The following is a 24591-nucleotide window of genomic DNA, read 5'->3' as shown; positions in this document are numbered from 1 at the left end:
GTGGAGGGGGGTGTGTGTGTGTGTGGAGGGGGGTGTGTGTGTGTGTGTGGAGGGGGGTGTGTGTGTGTGTGTGTGGAGGGGGGTGTGTGTGTGTGTGTGTGTGGAGGGTGTGTGTGTGTGTGTGTGTGTGTGTGTGGAGGGGGGTGTGTGTGTGTGTGTGTGGAGGGGGGTGTGTGTGTGTGGAGGGGGGTGTGTGTGTGTGTGGAGGGGTGTGTGTGTGTGGAGGGGGGTGTGTGTGTGTGTGGAGGGGGGGTGTGTGTGTGTGGAGGGGGGTGTGTGTGTGTGTGGAGGGGGGTGTGTGTGTGTGTGAGTGGAGGTGTGTGTGTGTGTGTGTGTGTGGAGGGGGGTGTGTGTGTGTGTGTGTGTGGAGGGTGTGTGTGTGTGAGGGGGGTGTGTGTGTGTGTGTGGAGGGGGGTGTGTGTGTGTGTGTGGAGGGGGGTGTGTGTGTGTGTGTGGAGGGGGTGTGTGTGTGTGTGTGTGGAGGGGGGGGTGTGTGTGTGTGTGTGTGGAGGGGGGGTGTGTGTGTGTGTGTGTGTGTGGAGGGGGGTGTGTGTGTGTGTGTGGAGGGGGGGGGTGTTTGTGTGTGTGTGTGTGTGGAGGGGGGTGTGTGTGTGTGTGTGGAGGGGGGTGTGTGTGTGTGTGTGTGTGTGGAGGGGTGTGTGTGTGTGTGTGTGTGTGTGTGTGTGTGTGTGTGTGTGTGTGTGTGTGTGTGTGTGTGTGTGTGTGTGTGTGTGTGTGTGTGTGGAGGGGGGGTGTGTGTGTGTGGAGGGGGGTGTGTGTGTGTGTGTGGAGGGGGGTGTGTGTGTGTGTGTGGAGGGGGTGTGTGTGTGTGTGTGGAGGGGTGTGTGTGTGTGTGTGTGGAGGGGTGTGTGTGTGTGTGTGGAGGGGGGTGTGTGTGTGTGTGTGTGTGTGTGGAGGGGGGTGTGTGTGTGTGTGTGTGGAGGGGGTGTGTGTGTGTGTGTGTGGAGGGGGGTGTGTGTGTGTGTGTGGAGGGGGGTGTGTGTGTGTGTGGAGGGGGTGTGTGTGTGTGTGTGGAGGGGTGTGTGTGTGTGTGTGTGGAGGGGTGTGTGTGTGTGTGTGTGGAGGGGGGTGTGTGTGTGTGTGTGTGGAGGGGGGTGTGTGTGTGTGTGTGTGGAGGGGGGGTCGTGTGTGTGTGTGTGTGGAGGGGGGTGTGTGTGTGTGTGTGTGTGTGGAGGGGGGTGGGTGTGTGTGTGTGTGTGTGGAGGGGTGTGGAGGGGTGTGTGTGGAGGGGTGTGTGTGTGTGTGTGTGTGTGTGGAGGGTGTGTGTGTGTGGAGGGTGTGTGTGTGTGGAGGGTGTGTGTGTGTGGAGGGTGTGTGTGTGGAGGGTGTGTGTGTGTGTGTGGAGGGTGTGTGTGTGTGTGTGGAGGGTGTGTGTGTGTGTGTGGAGGGTGTGTGTGTGTGTGGAGGGTGTGTGTGTGTGTGGAGGGTGTGTGTGTGTGTGGAGGGTGTGTGTGTGTGTGGAGGGTGTGTGTGTGTGTGTGGAGGGGGTGTGTGTGTGTGTGTGGAGGGGGTGTGTGTGTGTGGAGGGGGGTGTGTGTGTGTGGAGGGGGGTGTGTGTGTGGGCTTAAAAGATTTTAGAGTTTTAAAATCCTTAATATGTTCAAGTGCCGATGATGTGTGAGGCTCAAATCGTAGGTTAATTTACAGGGGCTAATAAGAATTTAGGTAGTTGTGGAATGTTGAGGTTTAGGGTTATGGGGAGCATTGTGTTTGGTCTTGGGGGTAGTATGGGGGGAGTCTAAACGGGCCCCGTTTAGCCATTTAGTCGACAAAGACAGGTGGAAGCTCATGAATATGGGAGTGATAAGGGGTTATGATGGGATGATATAGTTATGGGTAATGGCCCTCTCTCCCTCAGAAAAGGAGGGGGGAGGGGGGTTAGTATAAGGGGAGTCTAAACGGGGGGCCCCGTTTAGCCATTTAGTAGGCAGAGACAGGTGGAAGCTCATAAATATGGGAGCGATAAGGAGTTATGATGGGATAATATAGTTATGGGTAATGCCCCTCCCACCCTCAGAAAGGTGGGGGGGGGGGGTAGTATAAGGGGAGTCTAAACGGGGGGCCCCGTTTAGCCATTTAGCGATCAGGAAAGTGTTGGAGTGCATGATATGGGGGTGATAAGGGGTATGATGGGATATTATAGTTATGGGTAATGCCCCGCCCACCCTCAAAAGGAGGGCGGGGGGGGGGGGGGGGATAGTATAGGCAGAATCTAAACGGGTGAGCCCGTTTAGGTCATTTAAGCAGGCTAGATAAAATTGGGAACATAAAATGTAAAATGGTAAGAGGTAATGGTGAGATTTTTACAGATTAGGGTAGGACCCGACCCTGTGGAAGGGGCGGGGTAGTATAGGAGGGGTCTAAACGGGAGTCCGTTTAGCCATTTAGCGATCAGGAAAGTGTTGAAGTGCATGATATGGGGGTGAAAGGGGGTATGATGGGATATTATAGTTATGGGTAATGCCCCACCCACCCTCAAAAAGGTGGGGGGGGGGGGGTAGTATAGGCAGAATCTAAACGGGTGAGCCCATTTAGGTCATTTAAGCAGGCTAGATAAAATTGGGAACATAAAATGTAAAATGGTAAGAGGTAATGGTGAGATTTTTACAGATTAGGGTAGGACCCGACCCTGTGGAAGGGGCGGGGTAGTATAGGAGGGGTCTAAACGGGAGTCCGTTTAGCCATTTAGCGATCAGGGTAGGTCAAGGTGTATAATATGGGGGCGATAAAAGGTTATGATGGGATATTACGGTTATGGGTAAAAACCCCACCCACCCTCAAAAAGGTGGGTGGGGCAATATAGGTAGAATCTAAACGGGCGAACCCGTTTAGGTCATTTAAGTAGGTTAGAATAAAATTGGGGACATAAAATGTAAAATGGTAAGAGGTAATGGTGAGATTTTTACAGATTAGGGTAGGACCCGACCCTGTGGAAGGGGCAGGGTAGTATAGGAGGGGTCTAAACGGGAGTCCGTTTAGCCATTTAGCGATCAGGATAGGTCAAGGTGTATAATATGGGGCGATAAAAGGTTATGATGGGATATTACGGTTATGGGTAAAAACCCCACCCACCCTCAAAGAGGTGGGTGGGGTAATATAGGTAGTGAAGCAGAGAATAGTTTATAAGAATTTTAATTTTGGGAATTAAAGGTAAGGAAGTATTCCTTTTCAGTGAATTTCCTTTTAGAGATGGGATCTCATTGTTGATTTACAAAATCAATGTTTTGTTTGAAACTATAAAAGGTTAATGTTCTAAATGAAAGGTTAGAAAGGGGGATAACGTGAGTTTAGGTACTTGTTTTCTTTGTTGCTGACTAAGGGGAACAGGAAAAGGAAAATGAAAAAGTAAAGGAATGAAGTTACTTGAGATATGGTGGTGTAGGGGGGGTTCTAGGGGTATGGCTCCTAGTCAGGAAAGTAGGATAAAATTAGAAATTATTAGTCAGAAAGTGAATTGTATGAAAGGCTGGAATGTTAATGATCGTAAGTTGGATTTGATCAAAAATGGCATAAAAAGAAGAACAGATAGTGATATGATAAGTGCAAAAACTCCTATTAGTTTGTTAGGAATTGCTCGAAGGATAGCATAAGCAAATAGGAAGTATCATTCTGGTTTGATATGGGGGGGAGTAACTAATGAGTTGGCTTGGGTGAAGTTATCCGGATCTGTGGTAAGCTAGGGGAATAGGGTGGAGCCTAAGGAGATTAAGGAGAGGATAATTAGAAATCCTAGGATATCTTTAAAAGAGAAGTACGGATGGAAGGGTACTTTATCAAGATTAGGGTTTATTCCTATAGGGTTGCTTGAACCTGTTTCGTGCAAGAAAAGTAAATGGGTTAGTGATACTGCAATTATTAGAAAGGGGACAAGAAAATGGAGGACTAGAAATCGTTTAAGTGTTGGGTCTCCTACAGAGAAGCCCCCTCAAACTGTCTCTACTATGCGGGTTCCCATTATAGGGACTGCAGAAAGAAGATTGGTGATTACTGTGGCAGCTCAGAACGATATTTGACCTCAGGGAAGAACGTAACCGAAGAATGCGGTTACTATGGCACAGATGAATAAGATAACTCCTGAGTATCAGGTTTTGATATTTTTGTAAGAGCCGTAGTAGATTCCTCGTCCAATGTGAATAAATATACAAGAAAAGAATAATGATGCTCCAGTGATGTGAAAGTTTCGGATAAATCACCCGTGATTTACGTCACGGACAATGTGGACGACTGAGGAAAAGGCTATGTGGATGGAGGGCGTGCCCTTTAAAAAAAACTTTAAAAAAAAACTCAGATTGCAAAAAATTTCGAAGTCATAAGCCACATGGTTCGGCCGCCATCTTCTTTTTCGTGAAAAAACACACAAACCCCTTTTTCTCCAACGGCTGAACGGATCGAGCCCAAACATGGCATGCGTATTCGCATACCCATAACGAACAAAAAAGTCAGTGAGCACGACATCATCCGACACATGGTTTCAGAGTTATGATGTTTTAAAGCTCAAACTAGAAATGGTATCGCATCCATAATTTGTGGAGATATCGAATGGAAACTTTACACAAATGTTGCTCATGGGGGGATGTTTCAATGTTACTTGAGACGTTTTGATAAGTCACATGGTTTGGCCGCAATAAATAATGGCAGTTAAATTTTAAAAAGCTTGTAACTTTTGAACCACTGCATGGATCGACTTGAATTTTCAATGCAATGTCGCTCTCATCAAGCGGAACAAGTGTGCAAAATTTCAACATGATTGGATGTACGGTCTCGAAGCTGTCTTTATTGTTGAAAGAAGAAGAAACACCGTTTTGTCCTTCCAGAACGTGATCACGATAACGCGTTCCCCCGCGGTCATTTCAACCTCAAATGAAATTCCAATTGCAGGTTTGTCAATAGGTGAGGCATATTAACAAACGAATGAAACAGATTTGAAACAGATTTGGTCAAATTCTGACTTTTTAAAAACTCGATCGCATTTCACACAAAGTTCTGCGCAGCTGAAGCAGCAGAAACGTCGTTTGGCTTCTCAGATAAAATAAATAATTCTGTCTGCAATTTCAGGTTAATTTTCTTTTAAAAATCGCTTTCTCTGCAATCAGTGCATGGATTGACGTGTGGATGTGTGTGTGTGTGTGTGTGTGTGTGTGTGTGTGTGTGTGTGTGTGTGTGTGTGTGTGTGTGTGTGTGTGTGTGTGTGTGTGTGTGTGTGTGTGTGTGTGTGTGTGTGTGTGTGTGTGTGTGTGCGCGCGCGCTTATAAAAGAGAGAGACAGAATTGTGAGGAACAGAAATGACAAAACGAGGTGTGTGTGTGTGTGTGTGTGTGTGTGTGTCTCTGTGAATGAAAGAGGGATAGAATTGAGGAACAGAAATGAAAAAAACGAGGTGTGGGGGTGGAGGGATGTGTGTGTGTGTGTAAGCAGGGGGGGGGGGGGTTGTGTGTGTTTGGAGGGGTGTGTGTGTGTGTGTGTGTGTGTGTGTGTGTGTGTGTGTGTGTGTGTGTGTGTGTGGAGGGGGGTGTGTGTGTGTGTGTGTGTCGGGGTTGTATCCAAGGGGGTTGTGTCAAAGCATGTCCAATGAAAGTGGGGTTGTATCAAAAGTGGGTGCGAGTAAACCGGTCTTCAAAGTGGCAGTTCTAGTTATTATTATTATTATTATTATTACAAAAACAACACTACTGTATTTAGAAATCTGGGCGAATTTGTCCGAAGCGACCTGAATGTGAGGCATGAAGGCATGAAGGCATGAAGCCCAAGGCCTATATGTACTATGTCGTTGGAAGATACGTAACATTTATGCTTTCGATATTTGATGATCATTTTTACGATCGGTTTGTTTGTGTTTCACACTGAATGGAAAAACGTAAAGGTATAGCATGGCGATTGTGGTTTTTCACAGGTTTGACGATATTGTCGCGCAACTGCGATTAACATCAAAGTTGCGGAGGCCGATTATGAGGCTTTCAACTCCCGAGGCGAAAACTCGATAGCGGATTCCAATCAAGCAAAGCGTGCAGGATGGAGGGGAACGACGAGAGCCCTGCAGCCTTAGCTATTAAAATCAAACACCCAGGAAAACTGCATTCAGATATATGTACAAAAATAATACAAGGATTTATTAATGAAAAGTAAAGGCAGAGAAAAAGCACGCGCCGGTAATAACTCTAATAAGAAGCCTAATTTGGGATCCCACACACAACAGATATCAAAAACAATACGAGGGAGATGAATACGAAAATAACACGTCTCGTCATGTAAAGTGTAAACGCGGAGCTCGGGCTTATCTGGCTCTAGTCGTCTTCAGTGTAACACGGCCCTGCGGCCCTCTCCGTCCGCCTCCGAGCGCCACCAGGCCTCGTCGGTTCAACGGCACACCACGAGCTCCCTTGCTCCAAAGGTCCAACGCAGGGCTGCACAAAGCAAGCGAACTCCACTCGACGAGGGACTGGAAGGACTCTCCAAACTCGGGATCGCACCGGGACCCTCAAGCCGTGAACTCTACTCTACTCTACTCAACTCGACTCTCTGGTCCAACTCAACTCAACTGTACTCCTGAAAATGGTGTCCTACCCTCGATAATATCCCTGGCGGATGACGTCACATTGGTGCACTGCTCTGCCAATCAGAGACTCGCCGGCTCGTCCAGGTCACGCCCACTGCACCACGGCCGCTCCCGTCCCCGACTCCGTGGTCACCGCACGTGCTATGCGAGGTGGGCAGGCCTTTTGGAGGTGTAAATGGTGGCGGCCAATTGTGGCGGTGTTTTTGGCCTGGTTTCCTGTCAGTTTTCTTCCGAAATTGTCAGGGAAAGGAATTATTTAATGTTGTGCTCGGGATCTAACTAATGTTTATGTGGTTTGCAGTGCCATAATGGACAAAGGTTTGTCTACTAGGTGAGACTCAGGGGCGTTTTCTTTAATCCCTAACTACTTAACACTCGAATCTCCTGGTAGATCCACAATCATACATCTTACCCTGACAAACGCCTAAACATGAAGAACTTATTAGGTAGATTCCCTGTCGTGACAGTCGAATACCTACCTATACAGATCTACCTGGCTCTAGATATTGCTTTACCCCCAGACATATGTTCGGCCTCAATGACATTGGAATCGAAATGGCGGTGTGCGGAGTTTGCCGCCGTATGCCGTAATGGCATCACATCACCCCTGTCATGTGACCAGATCCTCAGCTCTGATTGGTGTACGTTTGAGGGGACATACGGATGGACAAACGCTGTTCGAGATGGTTTTGCCCTATGGGCTACACCATTAAAATCCAAAACGGTTAGTTGACCCTTAATGTGTCATTGATGCCATTGGAATCTCAGATGGCCGTTTGTTTTAGTTTATTTATATTGCAAGCAGCTGTCTTCTCATCAGGCTGATCATATCCAAGGAATAGCCGGCACACTACATTTGCCTGTAATTTAATTTGATTCACGTTTCCTAATGATTTGTAAACTGAAATTTCCACACAACAATATGATGTTACATTTGTTTACCCCATAATTTAATCCTTATTATGTTTCCCTTTTCAGAACAAAACACAACACATCCCTGAGAAAGTTGCTGAGGATGAGAAAGAGCACCAAGAGGTTGAGGCTCTGGCAAAAAGATTTGAAGAAAAATATGTACGTAACTTGTTTGGTTTTGCACTTTATATATACAGTGCCCTCCAGAAGTATTGGAACAGTGAACTCGTTTTTTAATTATTGTTGCTATATACTCGAGGAATGTGGATTTGAGATCAAAATATGAATGAGGCAAGCATACAGAAAGTGAGCTTTTTTTTTTTCTTGGTATTTCTATGCATACATGTTTCACAATTGAAGGACAACAGCAATTTGTATGTGCAGTCCCCCCATTTCAGGTAAGCATAAGCATTGGAATAAACGACTGACAGGTGTTTCATGTTGCATTCATTGTTTACACATAAGAGCTGTGAATGTCTCGTCTTGGTTTTCGGCTTTGCTTTTGCCTTGGGAGTCTTCCTTTGGAGTCAGTAGGTTTAAACCAACATGGAGCCAAGAGAACTGTCCATGAAAGAAAAGCAAGAAATTTGGAAGCTTAAAGAACATGATAATTCAATTAGAACCATAACACAACAACTTGGCATAGCAAAAACAACAATTTGGAATACTGTACGGTATTTTTTTTTTTTTTTTTTTTTTTTGTCCCTGAATCGAGGCTCGTGAAAGAGCTAACATTTATTTCACAAACAAATCAACCAGACAAACAAAACACACAAAAAGAGGGAGCGGAAGACAAGATGGGGAGAGAAGGGGAAGCACACAAACATAACATTTGAGAGCAGGGAGAAGTGTGGGAGGGTGAGGACTTGGGGGCAGGAGGCGTTGGAAGGGGAGGGCGGGGTGGGAGAGGTATAAAACACAAGGGGACCGAAATTAGCGGGGGTAGAAAAGATCAAGGTTTTGGATGGGGGAGGATAAGAGATGGTGGTGAACAGCTGTTTTAAAGACCTGGAGGGTGCAGTGGGATTGAAAAGAGTGAGGGAGTTTGTTCCAGAGGTGGGAGAAAAGAGGAATGAAGGAGTGAAGGTGAGCAGAAAGTCTTGATTTTGGCAGTTTAACCATAAGAGGGTTGCAGGCAGATCTTGTGTGACCTGGAGGAATATTTGGGGGACAGAGCCCAGAGAGGGCTGGGGGGGGGGCAAGGCCAGAGAGGAGTCGGTAGAAGACGGAAAGACCACCAACCTGCCTGCGGTGAGTGAGTGAAAGGCCCTTGGAGTTAGCTTCATCGTGGGAGATTCCAATGATTCTGAACGGTTTGGTTTCAACAGCATGAAGACGGGCTAGGTGTGAGGCAGGAGCACCAGACCAGAGGGGAGAGCAGTATTCCATAGAGCTGCGGATGAAAGCCTTGTATGTGGTGAGGAGCTCAGGTGTGCCAAGGAAGGACTTCGCACGACGGAGGATGCCCAGTCGGCGACTGGCTTTGGAGGCCAGATTTGAAATGTGGTTTTCCCAGGAAAGATCATGGCAAATAGTGAGACCCAAAAGCTTGAGTGACAGAACTTCTTGGAGAGGATTATTCAGAAAGTGGATGGGAGGGTTTTCCAGTCGGTCTTTTCGGAGAGACATCGTAAGAGTGTGAGATTTATCAGGATTGAAAGACGAGTTCCATTTGTTTGCCCAGTCTGTGATTTTGTCCAGGTCTGCAGAGAGTGAGGAGGCTGCAGACTGCCGAACTGAGGGATGAGGAATGGAGCGACAGAGCGTAGAGTCGTCAGCAAAGAGATAGAGAGGATTTTCAAGAGAGTCAGAGAGATCATTGATGAAGACCAGAAAAAGCACAGGGCCCAGAACACGACCTTGGGGAACTCCAGCCTGAACAGGAAGAGGAGATGAGAGAAACCCATTCAGGGCCACACGTTGACTACGACCAGAGAGGAAGTCCGCAAGCCATGAATGGAGATTTCCATGGATACCATGGGAGGAGAGTTTGGTGAGCAGAGCTGGGTGCCAGACCGTATCGAAGGCACGTGATATGTCAAGGGAGACAGCTCTGATTTCCTGTTTGGCATTGAGGACCTCCATCCATTGTTGAGACAGCAGAAGCAGCATGTCCAGAGTAGAGTGACCTGGTCTGAAACCAAATTGATGATCAGAGATCAAGCCATTGGAGAAGAGGAAAGATTTCATATCCGAAGCAATGATGGATTCCATGACTTTGCTGATAATTGGGAGCAGGCTGATTGGTCTGTAGTTGCAAGGATCTGTTTTTGCACCTTTTTTGTGTAAAGCGGTAATGTTAGCTGATTTCCAGGATGCTGGCAGATGACCTTGAGCAAAAGATAGGGTGAAAAGAACAGAGAGAGGGTGAGATAGAGCGGCAGAGCAGGATTTTAGGACCCGTGGGCTGATGCCGTCAGGACCAGTTGCAGAATCAGAGTCGAGGGTTGACAGAAACTTTTCCACCTTGTCAGGAGGAAAGGACACGGAGTCCAGGAGCAGCTGGGTACGACTGGGTACGGTGGGTACATAGAGGGATGGGTTTGGGACACAAGATTTAGAGGCAAACACAGAGTTGAGGCATTCAGCTTTTTCACGTGTGGAGTCAGCCGTTAAGCCGTTTGAGGTGAGGGAGGGGATGGAGGGGGAACAAACACCAGAAACAGATTTGACCAGACGCCACCAGGATTTGAAAGAGGGAGACAGATAAGAGAGTTCGGTCTTGAGAACGGTGAGATATTGTTTCCTGGCTCTCCTGAGGGTGGACACACACTTGTTTCGGGCTTTGTGAAAGGAAATGAGATTTCCTTCCGTTGGATTTGCTTTCCAGGAGACGAAAGCAAGTTGTCAGCCTCACCACAAGATTCCGTGTACCATGGACGGGAGGAAGGGTATGACAACTGAAGACGAGATGGGATAAATCTGTGCATGAGAGAGAGCAATTTACTTTGAAAGAATTCCCAGGATGAGTTGATGTCAGAGGCGGTAGAGATGGGAGACCAGTCCAGATGATTGATGGCTGCTTGAAGACCGTGCCAGTTGGCCTGAGTGAAATGCCAGACTCGTCGATGCTGAGGAGGCTCTCTGAGAATGGTCAGAGAGATGTCCACTTTGACAAGCACATGATCAGATGAGCCGATTGGAGCAGAAGAAGAGCAGCAGACATTTTCAGGGAAGTTTTTCATAACCAAATCCAGAAGAGAAGATGCTCCGTTGACTGAGATCCGGGTCGGGAAATTGACATTGTGTCAGTCCCAGTGAGTCGCAGAAGTCCTTTGCTGAAGAGCCATGGCTGGTGAGAGAGGTACCCACACCCAGCCAACTGGCATGGTGACAATTGAAATCACCACATATGAGGAAGAGAGAGTTGGGATGGGTAGATAGAAGTTGGTCCATATTATCAGACAGTGAGATGTAGATGGAGTCATCGCTGTTTGGTGGACGGTACAACACACATATGAACAAGAGGTGGGAGCGAAGGGGAAGCCGTAGCCAAAGGTATTCCTGGGGGTGAGGTGGAGAGAGAGGGCAGTGGAGGGCGAGTGAGGAAGAGTTTTTTATAATGATAGCAACCCCACCTCCAGGACGAGGCTCAGGTCAATCATACCGGAGGAGGGAGTAACCTGGGAGAGATACCAAGGCATCAGAGACATCATGAAGGAGGAAAGTTTCTGTTAAGCAGATCACATCTGGTTTGTCAGAAGCAACCTGTATGGAGAGGTCAGTCAAGTTTGAGTGAAGGCCCCGGATGTTTGAGGTCTATACCGTTAATGAAGAGGAAGGGGGAGCATCGGGTCCAGAACAGGGGGGGGGGGAGGGGTAGGGTAAGATGTGGAAGAGGAGGAAGAGGTAGGGAGAGCTGTTGAAGGTGTGTCAGAGATTACAGAGATTTCAGAATAGCTTGGAGAAAGGGAAGAATGGGGCGGACAAAAGGTTTGATGGAGATTGGGTGAGGCACAGTGAGGTGTTATTTGAGGAGGGGGAAGAGCGAGGCAGAAGGTTGGGGGAGATGAAGGTGAAAGTTGGAAGGGGGAAGAAGCAGGGAGGATGCTTTGAGGAGGAGGGGTGAGAGGGGAGTCTAGGAGGGGAGGAGCGAGGGAGAGTCTCGGAGGGGAGTGGTGTGGGGGGAGTTTAGGAGGGAGGGGAGGGAAGGGACAAGGGGGGAGATTTGAAAGGGATGGGTGATGGGGAGGATTTGGAGGGGAGGGGTGAGATTGGATTTTGAAAAGTGTACGATTCATGGGAAACGAACATTTTTTGCAAAATGAGTTTTAGACCTTCGAGTCAAAAATATGTTTGAGGACACTGGAGGAGGGGTGGAGTTCTGGATAGTTTAGGGAATGTAGAAAGGAGGAACTGTAAGAGATGGTATTATATATATATTTTGGAATGAATAGATTTGGTGAGCAAGACGAAAGCATCCTTTTGTAGGAAAAGAAGAAAAGGGTGTTATAATATATGAGAGAAAATAGTTATTCAGGGGAGAGATTATACATTTCTAACCACGTGATCGCGTGATCGCGAACGAAGAACGAACGAACAAAAAGAACAACAAATAAACGAATAAGATCTGGGAAGGAAATATTTATTTTGGTTTTTTTTTTTTTTTTTGTGAGTAGAGATATTAAACAAGGAGGTATGGGGTGAACGACTGGGACGAAACAGAGAACGAAAATATCAGCGCATTCGACGAATTGCTGAGAAAAACAAAACCACAAGGTCGGAGACGGTACGGTAGCCGAACCGAAGCCTACGAGTACTAGGCCGCAGAATACTTGATACGCATTAACCGACGATTGTGATACATGTACGAAAAATTAGCACCGAAATTTTTCCAAAAAGATACGCTATAGGTACAGACACCGAAAGATAGATACAGTCTCGATAAAAACACAATTGAGAAATATCACTTAGCTTCGAAAGCGTGAGCGCATGGAACAGCTTCGAAAAGACGTGACCTCGCCGTGATCTCGCGAGACCTCGCCGTGAAATCATATATGCAAAAGACAATCATATATGCAATCTTGAAAAATATAGAAACCACAAAGCGTTCTCAGCAATAGACAACGGCCAGGTCGGCCAAGGAAAACAACTGTTGTTGATGACAGAAACATTATCAGAGCTGCGAAGAAAAACCCGAAGACAGCTGTTAGTGACATCACCAACAACCTCCAGAGTGCAGGGGTGCAGTGTAATAATAATAATAATACATTTTTAGGGGAAAGTATCACAATCTACCTTTTGCATATATGCATAGAAATACCAAGAAATAAAAGCTGACCTGTACTCTTGCCTCATGTTCATCTTTTGATCTCGAGTCCACATTTCTTGAGAATACAACAACAACAGGCATTTTAAGGCCATTTGGGCCCTGTGCTGTCTTTCCCTCGTGGTCCCCCTGTGCTGTCTTTCCCTCGTGGTCCCCCTGTGCTGTCTTTCCCTCGTGGTGCCCCTGTGCTGTCTTTCCCTCGTGGTCCCCCTGTGCTGTCTTTCCCTCGCGGTCCCCCTGTGCTGTCTTTCCCCCCGCGGTCCCCCTGTGCTGTCTTTCCCCCGCGGTCCCCCTGTGCTGTCTTTCCCCCGCGGTCCCCCTGTGCTGTCTTTCCCCCGCGGTCCCCCTGTGCTGTCTTTCCCTCGCGGTCCCCCTGTGCTGTCTTTCCCTCGCGGTCCCCCTGTGCTGTCTTTCCCTCGCGGTCCCCCTGTGCTGTCTTTCCCTCGCGGTCCCCCTGTGCTGTCTTTCCCTCGCGGTCCCCCTGTGCTGTCTTTCCCTCGCGGTCCCCCTGTGCTGTCTTTCCCTCGCGGTCCCCCTGTGCTGTCTTTCCCTCGCGGTCCCCCTGTGCTGTCTTTCCCTCGCGGTCCCCCTGTGCTGTCTTTCCCTCGCGGTCCCCCTGTGCTGTCTTTCCCTCGCGGTCCCCCTGTGCTGTCTTTCCCTCGCGGTCCCCCTGTGCTGTCTTTCCCTCGCGGTCCCCCTGTGCTGTCTTTCCCTCGCGGTCCCCCTGTGCTGTCTTTCCCTCGCGGTCCCCCTGTGCTGTCTTTCCCTCGCGGTCCCCCTGTGCTGTCTTTCCCTCGCGGTCCCCCTGTGCTGTCTTTCCCTCGCGGTCCCCCTGTGCTGTCTTTCCCTCGCGGTCCCCCTGTGCTGTCTTTCCCTCGCGGTCCCCCTGTGCTGTCTTTCCCTCGCGGTCCCCCTGTGCTGTCTTTCCCTCGCGGTCCCCCTGTGCTGTCTTTCCCTCGCGGTCCCCCTGTGCTGTCTTTCCCTCGCGGTCCCCCTGTGCTGTCTTTCCCTCGCGGTCCCCCTGTGCTGTCTTTCCCTCGCGGTCCCCCTGTGCTGTCTTTCCCTCGCGGTCCCCCTGTGCTGTCTTTCCCTCGCGGTCCCCCTGTGCTGTCTTTCCCTCGCGGTCCCCCTGTGCTGTCTTTCCCTCGCGGTCCCCCTGTGCTGTCTTTCCCTCGCGGTCCCCCTGTGCTGTCTTTCCCTCGCGGTCCCCCTGTGCTGTCTTTCCCTCGCGGCCCCCTGTGCTGTCTTTCCCTCGCGGTCCCCCTGTGCTGTCTTTCCCTCGCGGTCCCCCTTTGCTGTCTTTCCCTCGCGGTCCCCCTGTGCTGTCTTTCCCTCGCGGTCCCCCTGTGCTGTCTTTCCCTCGCGGTCCCCCTGTGCTGTCTTTCCCTCGCGGTCCCCCTGTGCTGTCTTTCCCTCGCGGTCCCCCTGTGCTGTCTTTCCCTCGCGGTCCCCCTGTGCTGTCTTTCCCTCGCGGTCCCCCTGTGCTGTCTTTCCCTCGCGGTCCCCCTGTGCTGTCTTTCCCTCGCGGTCCCCCTGTGCTGTCTTTCCCTCGCGGTCCCCCTGTGCTGTCTTTCCCTCGCGGTCCCCCTGTGCTGTCTTTCCCTCGCGGTCCCCCTGTGCTGTCTTTCCCTCGCGGTCCCCCTGTGCTGTCTTTCCCTCGCGGTCCCCCTGCGCTGTCTTTCCCTCGCGGTCCCCCTGCGCTGTCTTTCCCTCGCGGTCCCCCTGCGCTGTCTTTCCCTCGCGGTCCCCCTGCGCTGTCTTTCCCTCGCGGTCCCCCTGCGCTGTCTTTCCCTCGCGGTCCCCCTGCGCTGTCTTTCCCTCGCGGTCCCCCTGCGCTGTCTTTCCCTCGCGGTCCCCCTGCGCTGTCTTTCCCTCGCGGTCCCCCTGCGCTGTCTTTCCCTCGCGGTCCCCCTGCGCTGTCTTTCCCTCGCGGTCCCCCTGCGCTGTCTTTCCCTCGCGGTCCCCCTGCGCTGTCTTTCCCTCGCGGTCCCCCTGCGCTGTCTTTCCCTCGCGGTCCCCCTGCGCTGTCTTTCCCTCGCGGTCCCCCTGCGCTGTCTTTCCCTCGCGGTCCCCCTGCGCTGTCTTTCCCTCGCGGTCCCCCTGCGCTGTCTTTCCCTCGCGGTCCCCCTGCGCTGTCTTTCCCTCGCGGTCCCCCTGCGCTGTCTTTCCCTCGCGGTCCCCCTGCGCTGTCTTTCCCTCGCGGTCCCCCTGCGCTGTCTTTCCCTCGCGGTCCCCCTGCGCTGTCTTTCCCTCGCGGTCCCCCTGCGCTGTCTTTCCCTCGCGGTCCCCCTGCGCTGTCTTTCCCTCGCGGTCCCCCTGCGCTGTCTTTCCCTCGCGGTCCCCCTGCGCTGTCTTTCCCTCGCGGTCCCCCTGCGCTGTCTTTCCCTCGCGGTCCCCCTGCGCTGTCTTTCCCTCGCGGTCCCCCTGCGCTGTCTTTCCCTCGCGGTCCCCCTGCGCTGTCTTTCCCTCGCGGTCCCCCTGCGCTGTCTTTCCCTCGCGGTCCCCCTGCGCTGTCTTTCCCTCGCGGTCCCCCTGCGCTGTCTTTCCCTCGCGGTCCCCTGCGCTGTCTTTCCCTCGCGGTCCCCCTGCGCTGTCTTTCCCTCGCGGTCCCCCTGTGCTGTCTTTCCCTCGCGGTCCCCCTGTGCTGTCTTTCCCTCGTGGTTGTCAGCTCTTTCACGAGCCTCGATTCAGTATATAAAAAAAAAAAAAAAAAATTCCCTGCCAGAGCGGGGGTTAGCCTTGCGGTCCCCATGACGATCTTCTCCATTTTGCCCTATTTTCTGCATCTCCCCTTGTTAACCCCTTTGCCCGCATTTCTTCTTCGACCATCTTTAGCCAAGTCTTTCTTGGTCTTCCCCAGCCTCTACTTCCTTTTACATTCATTTCCATCACTCTTCTCAACCAGTCACTTTCATCCTTCCTCAACACATGACCAAACCATCTCAAACTGTTTCTCTTCACAGCATCCATCACTGGCTCTATTCCCAGCATCTTTCGCAATTCATCATTTGTCTTCCTCTCTCAACGATACTCCGCACATCCACCGAACCATTCGCATTTCCACCCTTTCCAGCCTTCGTTGCTGCTCTATGTTCATTACCCATGTCTCGCTCCCATAAATCATAACACTTCTCACACATGCAGCATGCAGCATACACCTTTCCCTTCAGCTTCAACGACACTCCCCTCCTCGTCAGCACGCCACTCAGTTCCCGAAACTTCTTCCATGCACATCTCACTCCAGCAACCGTTGCCGAGTTTGATCCACCTTCTCCATTCAGCATGTCTCCTAGGCAACAAAATGTTTTCACACCTTCCAGCTTCATGCCGTCTCCAAGATCCAACTCAACATTTCCTCCATCTGCAGCTCCCTCTGTGCACACCTTACACTTGAATGTCGCTGCCACACTGGTTAATGACCCTCTCAGACCACTACATTTTTGATGAACCCACTCAGCGCACATTGTACATTGAATGGAGTTCACTCCGACACCCTTCCTGCACACAGCACACGGCCACTTCCCAGTTCTTTCCACCTCACCACATGCTTTACCACTTGCCATCACCTTCGTCTTTCCGATATTCACACCTTCAGACCTTTTGTCTCCATACATTCCTTTCACTTGTTCATCTTCTCCTTCAGTCCATCCATACTTTCCGCAATCAACACCAGATCATCTGCATACAACAACTCCCACGGTAAACCCTCCTTTACGTTCTGGGCCAGCACCTCCATCACAGCTACAAATAGTAGTGGACTTAGTACCGACCCCTGATGCACTCACACCTTCACCTCAAACTCACCACTGTTCCCGTCCTTCATCCTTACAGCTGTGTGTGCTCTTTTGTACATTGCCATCACTACTCTGATCAACCATTCCTCCACTCCTAACTTCCTGAATGCCCATGTCACGACTTCATGTGGAACCCTATCGAATGCTTTCTCCAGATCAACAAACCCAAGCAACAACTTCTTCCTCTTCTCCATGTACTTCTCCTGCAACTGCCTCACAATAAAAAGCGCGTCTATCGTTCCTCTTCCTGGCATAAATCTAAACTGCATTTCGTCAATCTTCACTTTCTTCCTTATCTTCCTCTCCAACACCCTTTCCAATACCTTCGTTCCATGCTCCAATAACTTTATCGCTCGATACGAGCCACAGTCCAGAGGGTCACCTTTCCCCTTGTATAGAGGGGAAAGGTCACCTTTCCCCTTCTTTTCCCTTTCTTTCACCACCAGATTACAGATCTGTCATTCTCGTCACACCCCAATTTCCCGCTGCCCTGCCCGAAGAAGTCTGACCATGTTACTTTGCTTCTTGAATCTTTACACTGGCTGCCTGTCTCTGCTCGTGTGCAATACAAAATGTGCACACTATGTTATAAATCAGTGTGGAACGGGACCTCACTATCTCTCCGATTTGCTCACTCTCTATGAACCTCGGCGACGGCTTCGTTCAAGCGACGACTCTACGACCTTAGAGCCGCCGCGCACCAGCACCAAGTCGTTTGGCGAGAAAGCCTTTTCCTTTGCTGCACCTCTGCTCTGGAATGACTTGCCTTCCTCTGTTCGACATGTTGACTCTCTTCCTGCCTTTAAAACCTCCCTCAAAACCTATCTGTTTCACAAGTCTTTCAAAGTCCAAGTCCTGTTTTCCCTTTGGTTTGAGGTGGGACAGAGATCGAGAGTATGTCTGTGTACATGTGTGGGGGAGGGAGGGAGGGGAGGAGGAGGGAGTACACATCTGTGGGTTTTGAATGGGGAGGGAGAGGAATAGGGCAAGAGTGAAGGTGTGTGTGTATATATATATATATGTTTGTGCATGTGTGTGCGGTGTGTGTGCGTTCGCATGATAATGTAAAGCGCCATGAGGGTCGTTTACTCTGCTTGATGGGGCGATATAACTCCTTTATTATTATTATTATTATAATTATTATTTATCGCTCTATCTCTTTTTACACACTTTCTACACAAACTATTGCTTTACATTTCTTGAGTATATTGCAATGATAATAAGAAAGAGCAATCAGAGATTGCAAACCCTTGCCAGGATGTATTTTCAGTGGTTTTTAAGGCTTTTGTGTTAAAACCAATTTGGCGGCCGAACCAAGTGACCGATGACATCATTTTTTTTTTTTCTCCACTAATTTATGCCCACATCACGCTCAAGAAATTTCATCTTGATAGGATGAAGTTTTGTACTTGTCGAATTATGATGTCATAATGGAGGCACCTATGACGTCATCATGAACATATTTTATTCCCCATGGAGAGTTCTTTACAATGAGCCATGTCTAAATTTTTTCTTTTCAGTGGTTTCGGAGATGTCGAGGTGCAAATTTTATTTCCCCCAAGATGGCAGCCGAACCACGTGACCAATGACGTCATAATTATCATTTAAAAATTCTACAGGTGGAGTTGCACCTATGGTGAAAATTTCCTGTCAATCGGACCAACTGTTGCAGAGAAAATCATATTTATTCTGTCCAGACAGGCAGACAAACAGACTCAAATGCAATACCCTCTCCTCTCGCGAAGGTAACAAATTTGGCTTCACTGGTCCAATACTTATGGAGGTGTGTGTGTGCATGTGTCGTTGGTCATTTCCATTTGTGGTTTTCAGGAGGTGGAACGGAATCCTCCCAGGACCCAAAGTATCCACCTCCTCTTCAGTATGGGATCAAATGTCAGACGCCCTGTCAAATACAAATTGTGTTATGAGCTAACTTGTGAACCAGTCATGGGATTTTCACCAAACTTGGTTATAATTATATATTATGATGTAAAGATAAACCGATTCGATTTTGGGGTCATCCTATCAACGATCCGAGGTCGTGTTAAGTTACAATTATTGCGTTACTGCTGTTGGGGAATTTTCCTTCACTCTTCTGTCAGGTTCGAAGTATTTCAGAGTTCAATCATTTAAAGAAATTAGTCTTCACCCATCAAGTTCCGGGCATAACAGAGTTCAATAGTTTATTGGGACTTGCATAAAGATGTTACAGATTTCAAAGTTAATTTATGCAAGCAGGAGAGAGAGGACCTCACACATTTTGCCAATCAAAATTTAGCTCATCAAGGCATTTGCTGGGATTCTCTCACTAGATACTCCAGTAAGTTTCACTTTTGTACTCCCGAACATGGCCGATGACTACATAATAATCATCTTCAAGGCAGATACAATATTTTGGATTATGTCGAAGTAAATCGGAGGTTGTACCATGTCCAAGCAAGAGGAGTGCAGACTTCTTGTCGCCCGAGGGGCATCTTGACTTGTACGAAAATACACACATTCATTTTTAATATAACTTGCCCCAGCTCCATATAAAATCGACATTATCATTTAACATTCAAAAATTATAAAACGATGTCCCCTGCGAGATGCCTGCATTTATCAATAGACAAAGGCCTTTGTGACAATGAGCCAACCCCACACGCTGGCTTTCACCCCCACCTCACCTCTCACCGGCTGCACTCAATACATGGTGCTCAGGACTGAATTCATTTTAACAAAACATAGCATAGCCTCCACTGTATTCCAACCAACCATATGTTTATCCACTTAAACCACATTTTACCCTGAAACATCCTCATACTCAGTAAATATATATCAGTGCGTGTGTAGGTGTGTCTGCATGTAAATGTTGATGTAAAATCTTCAACACCACGATAACTTAAGAATGGCTGAAGGGATCTAATTCAAACTTGATGCAGGCATGTATAATAAGGTAAAGATGAACTGATTAGATTTTGGGGTCATGAGGTTAAAGGCCAAAGGTCACAGGTGATAAGTAAAAATTATGTTGCCGTGCCAACGATGGGATTCTGACCAAAGTTGGCACACATGTATTCTGATGCAAAGATTAACTGATTATATTTTGGAGTCAACGGGAAAGGTCAGACAGGTCATCTCAAGCAAGAATGTAATGCTTGAGAACAGCTGAATGGATTAAAATCAAACTTCGGACAAGGATGCATAATGCTGTAAAAATGTGGGGTGAGGCATATTGATCGACGTTGCGACGTTGAAGAGTCGTTCTCGTTATGATTCATTCTCCATCCCGGTTGAGCTGATCTCTTCTTAGCCATTCCAATGAGCATTTGTTGTCTATCCCCACTCAGTCCAATTCCGTTTTGTATTTTCCTGCTATTTTGTCATTCTCCCAGTTGTTGGTGTATATTTCTTGATATTTTTTTTATGCCTCTGCCAACAAAGTCGCCGGAGGCATTATGTTTTCAGGTTGTCCATCCGTCCGTCTGTACGTCCATCCGTCCGGGCTAAACATCGTTTTTCTCAGCAACCATATGTCTGATTGAGACGAAACTTTCAGTGTCGGAGTGACACCCATGCACAATGTTTTTATGATAATTGTGATGTCATAGGGCATGTGGTATGGCAGCCATCATCTTTAGCCATTAGCAGCCATTACTTGGATTAAAAGCAAATCATTAAAAAAATATTTCTTGGAAACCGCTGAATGGTAAAAATTGAAACTTGGCACATTGTCAAGTACTCCCAATGGGGAACAAAAGCATGCTTATGATGACATCACAGGTGAAGTGGTATACCAGCCCAAAATGTTACAATCGAATTTATCATAAAAATCGAAATTGCATGCACATGATCGATGAACAATTTGTATTGAAATATTTAATTTATGACATCATAGGTCACATGGTTTGGCAGCCATTTTGGTTAAAAAAAAAAACCCCACCTTTAGAGACCATTTTTCCCCGCAAGCGGGGGTTGGCCTTTTTCGGGGACCGTGGTTGTTGTTTTTTGGTCCCCTTTTTGAAGCAATGTTTTACGGCCGGATGCCCTTCCTGCCGCCAACCCTTTTTGTCGCCTTTTTACGACAAACAGGGAATTACCAGTGAACTGGTACTCAATGTGGTTGAGCCATTTTGGTTTAAAGGAAAATATTGAATAATTATATCTCTGAAACCGCACATACACGTCAGGTGGGTCGACGACAACCGTTGACTACCTGATGGTGCGTAGGCGAGATAGGGGGCACCTCCGGGATACAAAGGTGATCCCGGGGGAGGAGGCTGTTTCACAGCACCATTTGTTCCCCTGTCTCAATTCTCCCCGGTCTCCCCGACTGACCTCTCTGAACTCCTCATAGGAATGAAAACTGCCACCTGCACTCTTGACCCCATCCCCTCCAGCTTTGTCAAGGCCTCCCTCCCTGCTCTCTCTCTCCACTTATCATTGCAACAATAAACTCCTCCCTGTCTACAGGCATCGTCCCACCATCCCTCAAAATTGCTGCTGTTACCCCCATTCTAAAAAAACCTGGTGTAAACCCTGACACCCTAAACAACTTCAGACCCATCTCCAACCTACCCTTTCTGTCGAAAGTTTTGGAACGCGCTGTAGCCACTCAACTCAAACATCACCTCTGCCAATAACCTGTATGAAACATTCCAATCCGGATTCCGCTCCAACCACAGTACTGAAACTGCTCTCCTCAAAATCACCAACGACCTTCTCCTCTCCTCTGACGCTGGCAACCTCAACATTCTCGTCCTTCTCGACCACAGCGCTGCCTTTGACACCATCGATCACACCATCCTCCTCACCTGACTTGAACCACCTTTAACGTTACCGGCACTGCCCTGTCTTGGATTAAATCATACCTCTCTGACAGACGCCAGTTCATCTCCATCAATAACTGCAAATCCCCCACTGCTCCCCTCCCCCAAGGTTCAGTTCTTGGCCCCCTCCTCTTCATCCTTTACCTGTCCCCCCTCGGTCACTTAATCCGCCGTCATGGTCTCCAATTCCACTGCTTCGCCGATGACATCCAGCTTTTCATCTCCACCAAGTCCGTCTCCACTGACACCCACTCTATCCTGACAAACTGCATCTCTGAATTAAAATCCTGGCTTCAAATCAACTTCCTCAAACTTAACTGTGATAAATCTGAAATAATCATCATTGGCCCAAAAACGCTCACAAAATCCACCCATAACTTTGCCCTCAACATCGACGGTATCCCAGTATCCACCTCCGCTCTCATCCGGGAATCTTGGCATCATCTTTGACCAAACCCTCTCCTTCGACAAATACACTAAACAGATCACAAAGACAGCCTTCTTTCACCTGAAAAACATCGCCCGTCTCCGCTCATCCCTCTCCTCCACGGCTGCAGAAACCCTCATCCACGCCTTCATCACCTCCCGTCTGGACTACTGCAATAGCCTTTGGTTCACCCTCAACAATCACCAATAAACTCCAATACATTCAGAACTCCGCTGCCCGTCTACTCACCCATTCCCGGACCCGTGACCACATCACCCCCGTCCTTTACAAGCTTCACTGGCTCCCCATCTCCCAGAGAATCCAGTACAAAATCCTCCTCTTGACCTACAAAGCCCTCCATAACCTGGCCCCATCCTACCTGGCTGACCTCCTCTCCAGACACACTCCCACCCGCAACCTCCGCTCTGCTGGTACCAACCTTCTGACCCCCCCCCCATCCGGACCAAATTCAGATCCTGGGGGGACAGGGCCTTCTCCATCGCTGCTCCCACCCTCTGGAACTCACTACCTCACACCATCAGAGACTCCTCCTCATTCACCACATTCAAAACATCACTCAAGACCCACCTGTTCAGCACTGCATTCAACATTCAACCCACAGCATTTAACCCCTGACTATCACTTCTCCTTCTCCCTCCTTTTGCTTTAAATATTTCCCTATTGATTCCTGTCTTTTTGCAATTGTTGTTTTCATGTTTTGTTATGCATTATGTTTTGCACTCTGTCAAAGCGCCTTTGGGCTTCATGAAAAGCGCTATACAAAATAAATGAATTATTATTATTATTATTATTATTTGGTTGTCTGCGACATCAGGGTGAAAGGTGCGAGGAGAGCTCGGCGGGTGAAGTACCAACCGAGAATGAAGGTGTGGAGGTCGAAAGAGGTGACAGTAAGGGAGGCATTAAAAGAGAGGCTGAGTAGGGTAGAGGATGATGTGGTTGAGCTTGAAAGTGGTTGGATGTCAATGAAAGCTAGTCTGTTGGGAGCCGTTGGTGAGGTGTGTGGATGGACAAAAGGACTACCGAGGCACTCGGAAACATGGTGGTGGGATGATGAAGTTGGAAAGGGGATTGACGAGAAGAGGAAGAAGTTCAAGGAGTGGCAGAAGGCGAAGGGTACGGGAGCAGAAACAGCAGAGCATGAAAGTTATAAGACAGCCAGGAAGGCTGCAAAGAAAGAGGTAGCAAAGGCGCAGGAGGCATGTAGGGAAATGTTCGGAGAACGCTTTGATTCGGAAGAGGGTCAGAGAGCAGTATTCAGGATTGCAAAGCAGATAGCGAAAGAGAGGTGTGATGTGATGGGGGTGAGTTGCTTGAAGGATGAAGTGGGACAAATCGTTGTCGACCCAGATGGAATTAAAGGAAGATGGAAAAGATATATGGAAATGCTGTTGAATACAGAGAATGAATGGGATGGCAACAGAGAGAGTAACCCAGTTTTAAGACCGACAGAGAAGATAACTGAGAAGGAAGTTGATGAAGCTTATCTTCCCCCATCGAAAACCTTGATCTTTTCTACCCCCGGTAATTCACCCCAGAGTCCTTGCAGTGTTCATATGTTTTAATCCTCTCCCACCTCCCCCCAAGTCCTCCCGATGTCCCTGCTCTCAAATGTTGTGTTTGTGTCCTTCCCCCTCTCTTTTGTGTCCTTCCCCCTCTCTCCCCATCTTGTCTACCGCTCCCCTTGTTTTTTGTGTTTTGTGTGTCGGTTTGTCTTTTTGTGTGATTAATGTTAGCTCTTTCACGAGCCTCGATCTTGTATACAAAAAAAAACAAACAAACAAAAAAAGCGATAAAAGCAATGAAGGGCAGAAAAGCGGGAGGGCCGACGGGAGTTGTGGGAGATATGTTGAAGGCAGCAGGAAGTTGGGGTGTGAAGAGAATGACAGATCTGTAATCTGGTGGTGAAAGAAGGCCGCATTCCAGTGGATTGGGAACTGAGTACCCTCGTCCCTCTATACAAGGGGAAAGGTGACCCTCTGGAGTGTGGCTCGTACCGAGCGATAGTTATTGGAGCATGGAATGAAGGTATTGGAAAGGGTGTTGGAGAGGAGGATAAGGAAGAAAGTGAAGATCGACAAAATGCAGTTTGGATTTATGCCAGGAAGAGGAACGACAGATGTGCTTTTCATTGTGAGGCAGTTGCAGGAGAAGTACATGGAGAAGAGGAAGAAGTTGTTTCTTGGGTTTGTTGCATTGGAGAAAGCATTCGATAGGGTTCCACGCAAAGTATTGACATGGGCATTGAGGAAGTTAGGAGTGGAGGAATGGTTGATCAGAGTCCTGATGGCAATGTACAAAAGAGCGCGCACAGCTGTAAGGATGAAGGACGGGAACAGTGGTGAGTTTGAGGTGAAGGTGGGAGTGCATCAGGGGTCGGTACTAAGTCCACTACTATTTGTAGCTGTGATGGAGGTGCTGGCTCAGAACGTAAAGAAGGGATTACCGTGGGAGTTGTTGAATGCAGATGATCTGGTGTTGATTGCGGAAAGTATGGATGGACTGAAGGAAAAGATGAACAAGTGGAAGGAATGTTTGGAGACAAAAGGTCTGAAGGTGAATATCGGAAAGACGAAGGTGATGGCAAGTGGTAAAGCATGTGGTGAGGTGGAAAGAACTTGGAAGTGGCCCTGTGCTGTGTGTCGGAAGGGTGTCAGAGTGAACTCCATTCAATGTACAATGTGCGCTGAGTGGGTTCATCAAAAATGTAGTGGTTTGAGAGGGTCATTAATTAACCAGTGTGGCAGCTACATTCAAATGTAAGGTGTGCACAGAGGGAGCTGCAG

At 48.6% G+C, this 24591-nt stretch overlaps 1 protein-coding gene across 7 annotated transcripts in view; it reads left to right on the top strand.

Moving 5' to 3' along the window:
• Positions 1-24591, top strand: part of UBN1 (ubinuclein 1) — a 393312-nt gene that overhangs the window by 37200 nt on the left and 331521 nt on the right. For all 7 annotated transcript variants that reach the window (XR_013623390.1, XM_078777497.1, XM_078777498.1 and 4 more), the window contains exon 2: positions 7553-7645. Coding sequence is in view for 6 of the 7 variants with exons in the window: in XM_078777497.1 (XP_078633623.1) it covers positions 7553-7645 (93 nt within the window). In the remaining variant the exon portion in view is untranslated. The remainder of the gene's footprint in view (positions 1-7552; positions 7646-24591) is intronic.

This window comes from Myxine glutinosa, chromosome 5 (genome assembly GCF_964187855.1).
Source record: "Myxine glutinosa chromosome 5, kmMyxGlut1.1, whole genome shotgun sequence".
In the NCBI taxonomy this organism is placed as follows: Eukaryota; Metazoa; Chordata; class Myxini; order Myxiniformes; family Myxinidae; genus Myxine; species Myxine glutinosa.
Note: the sequence above shows the minus strand (reverse complement) of the source record. Positions and strands in the feature narration are given on the sequence as shown.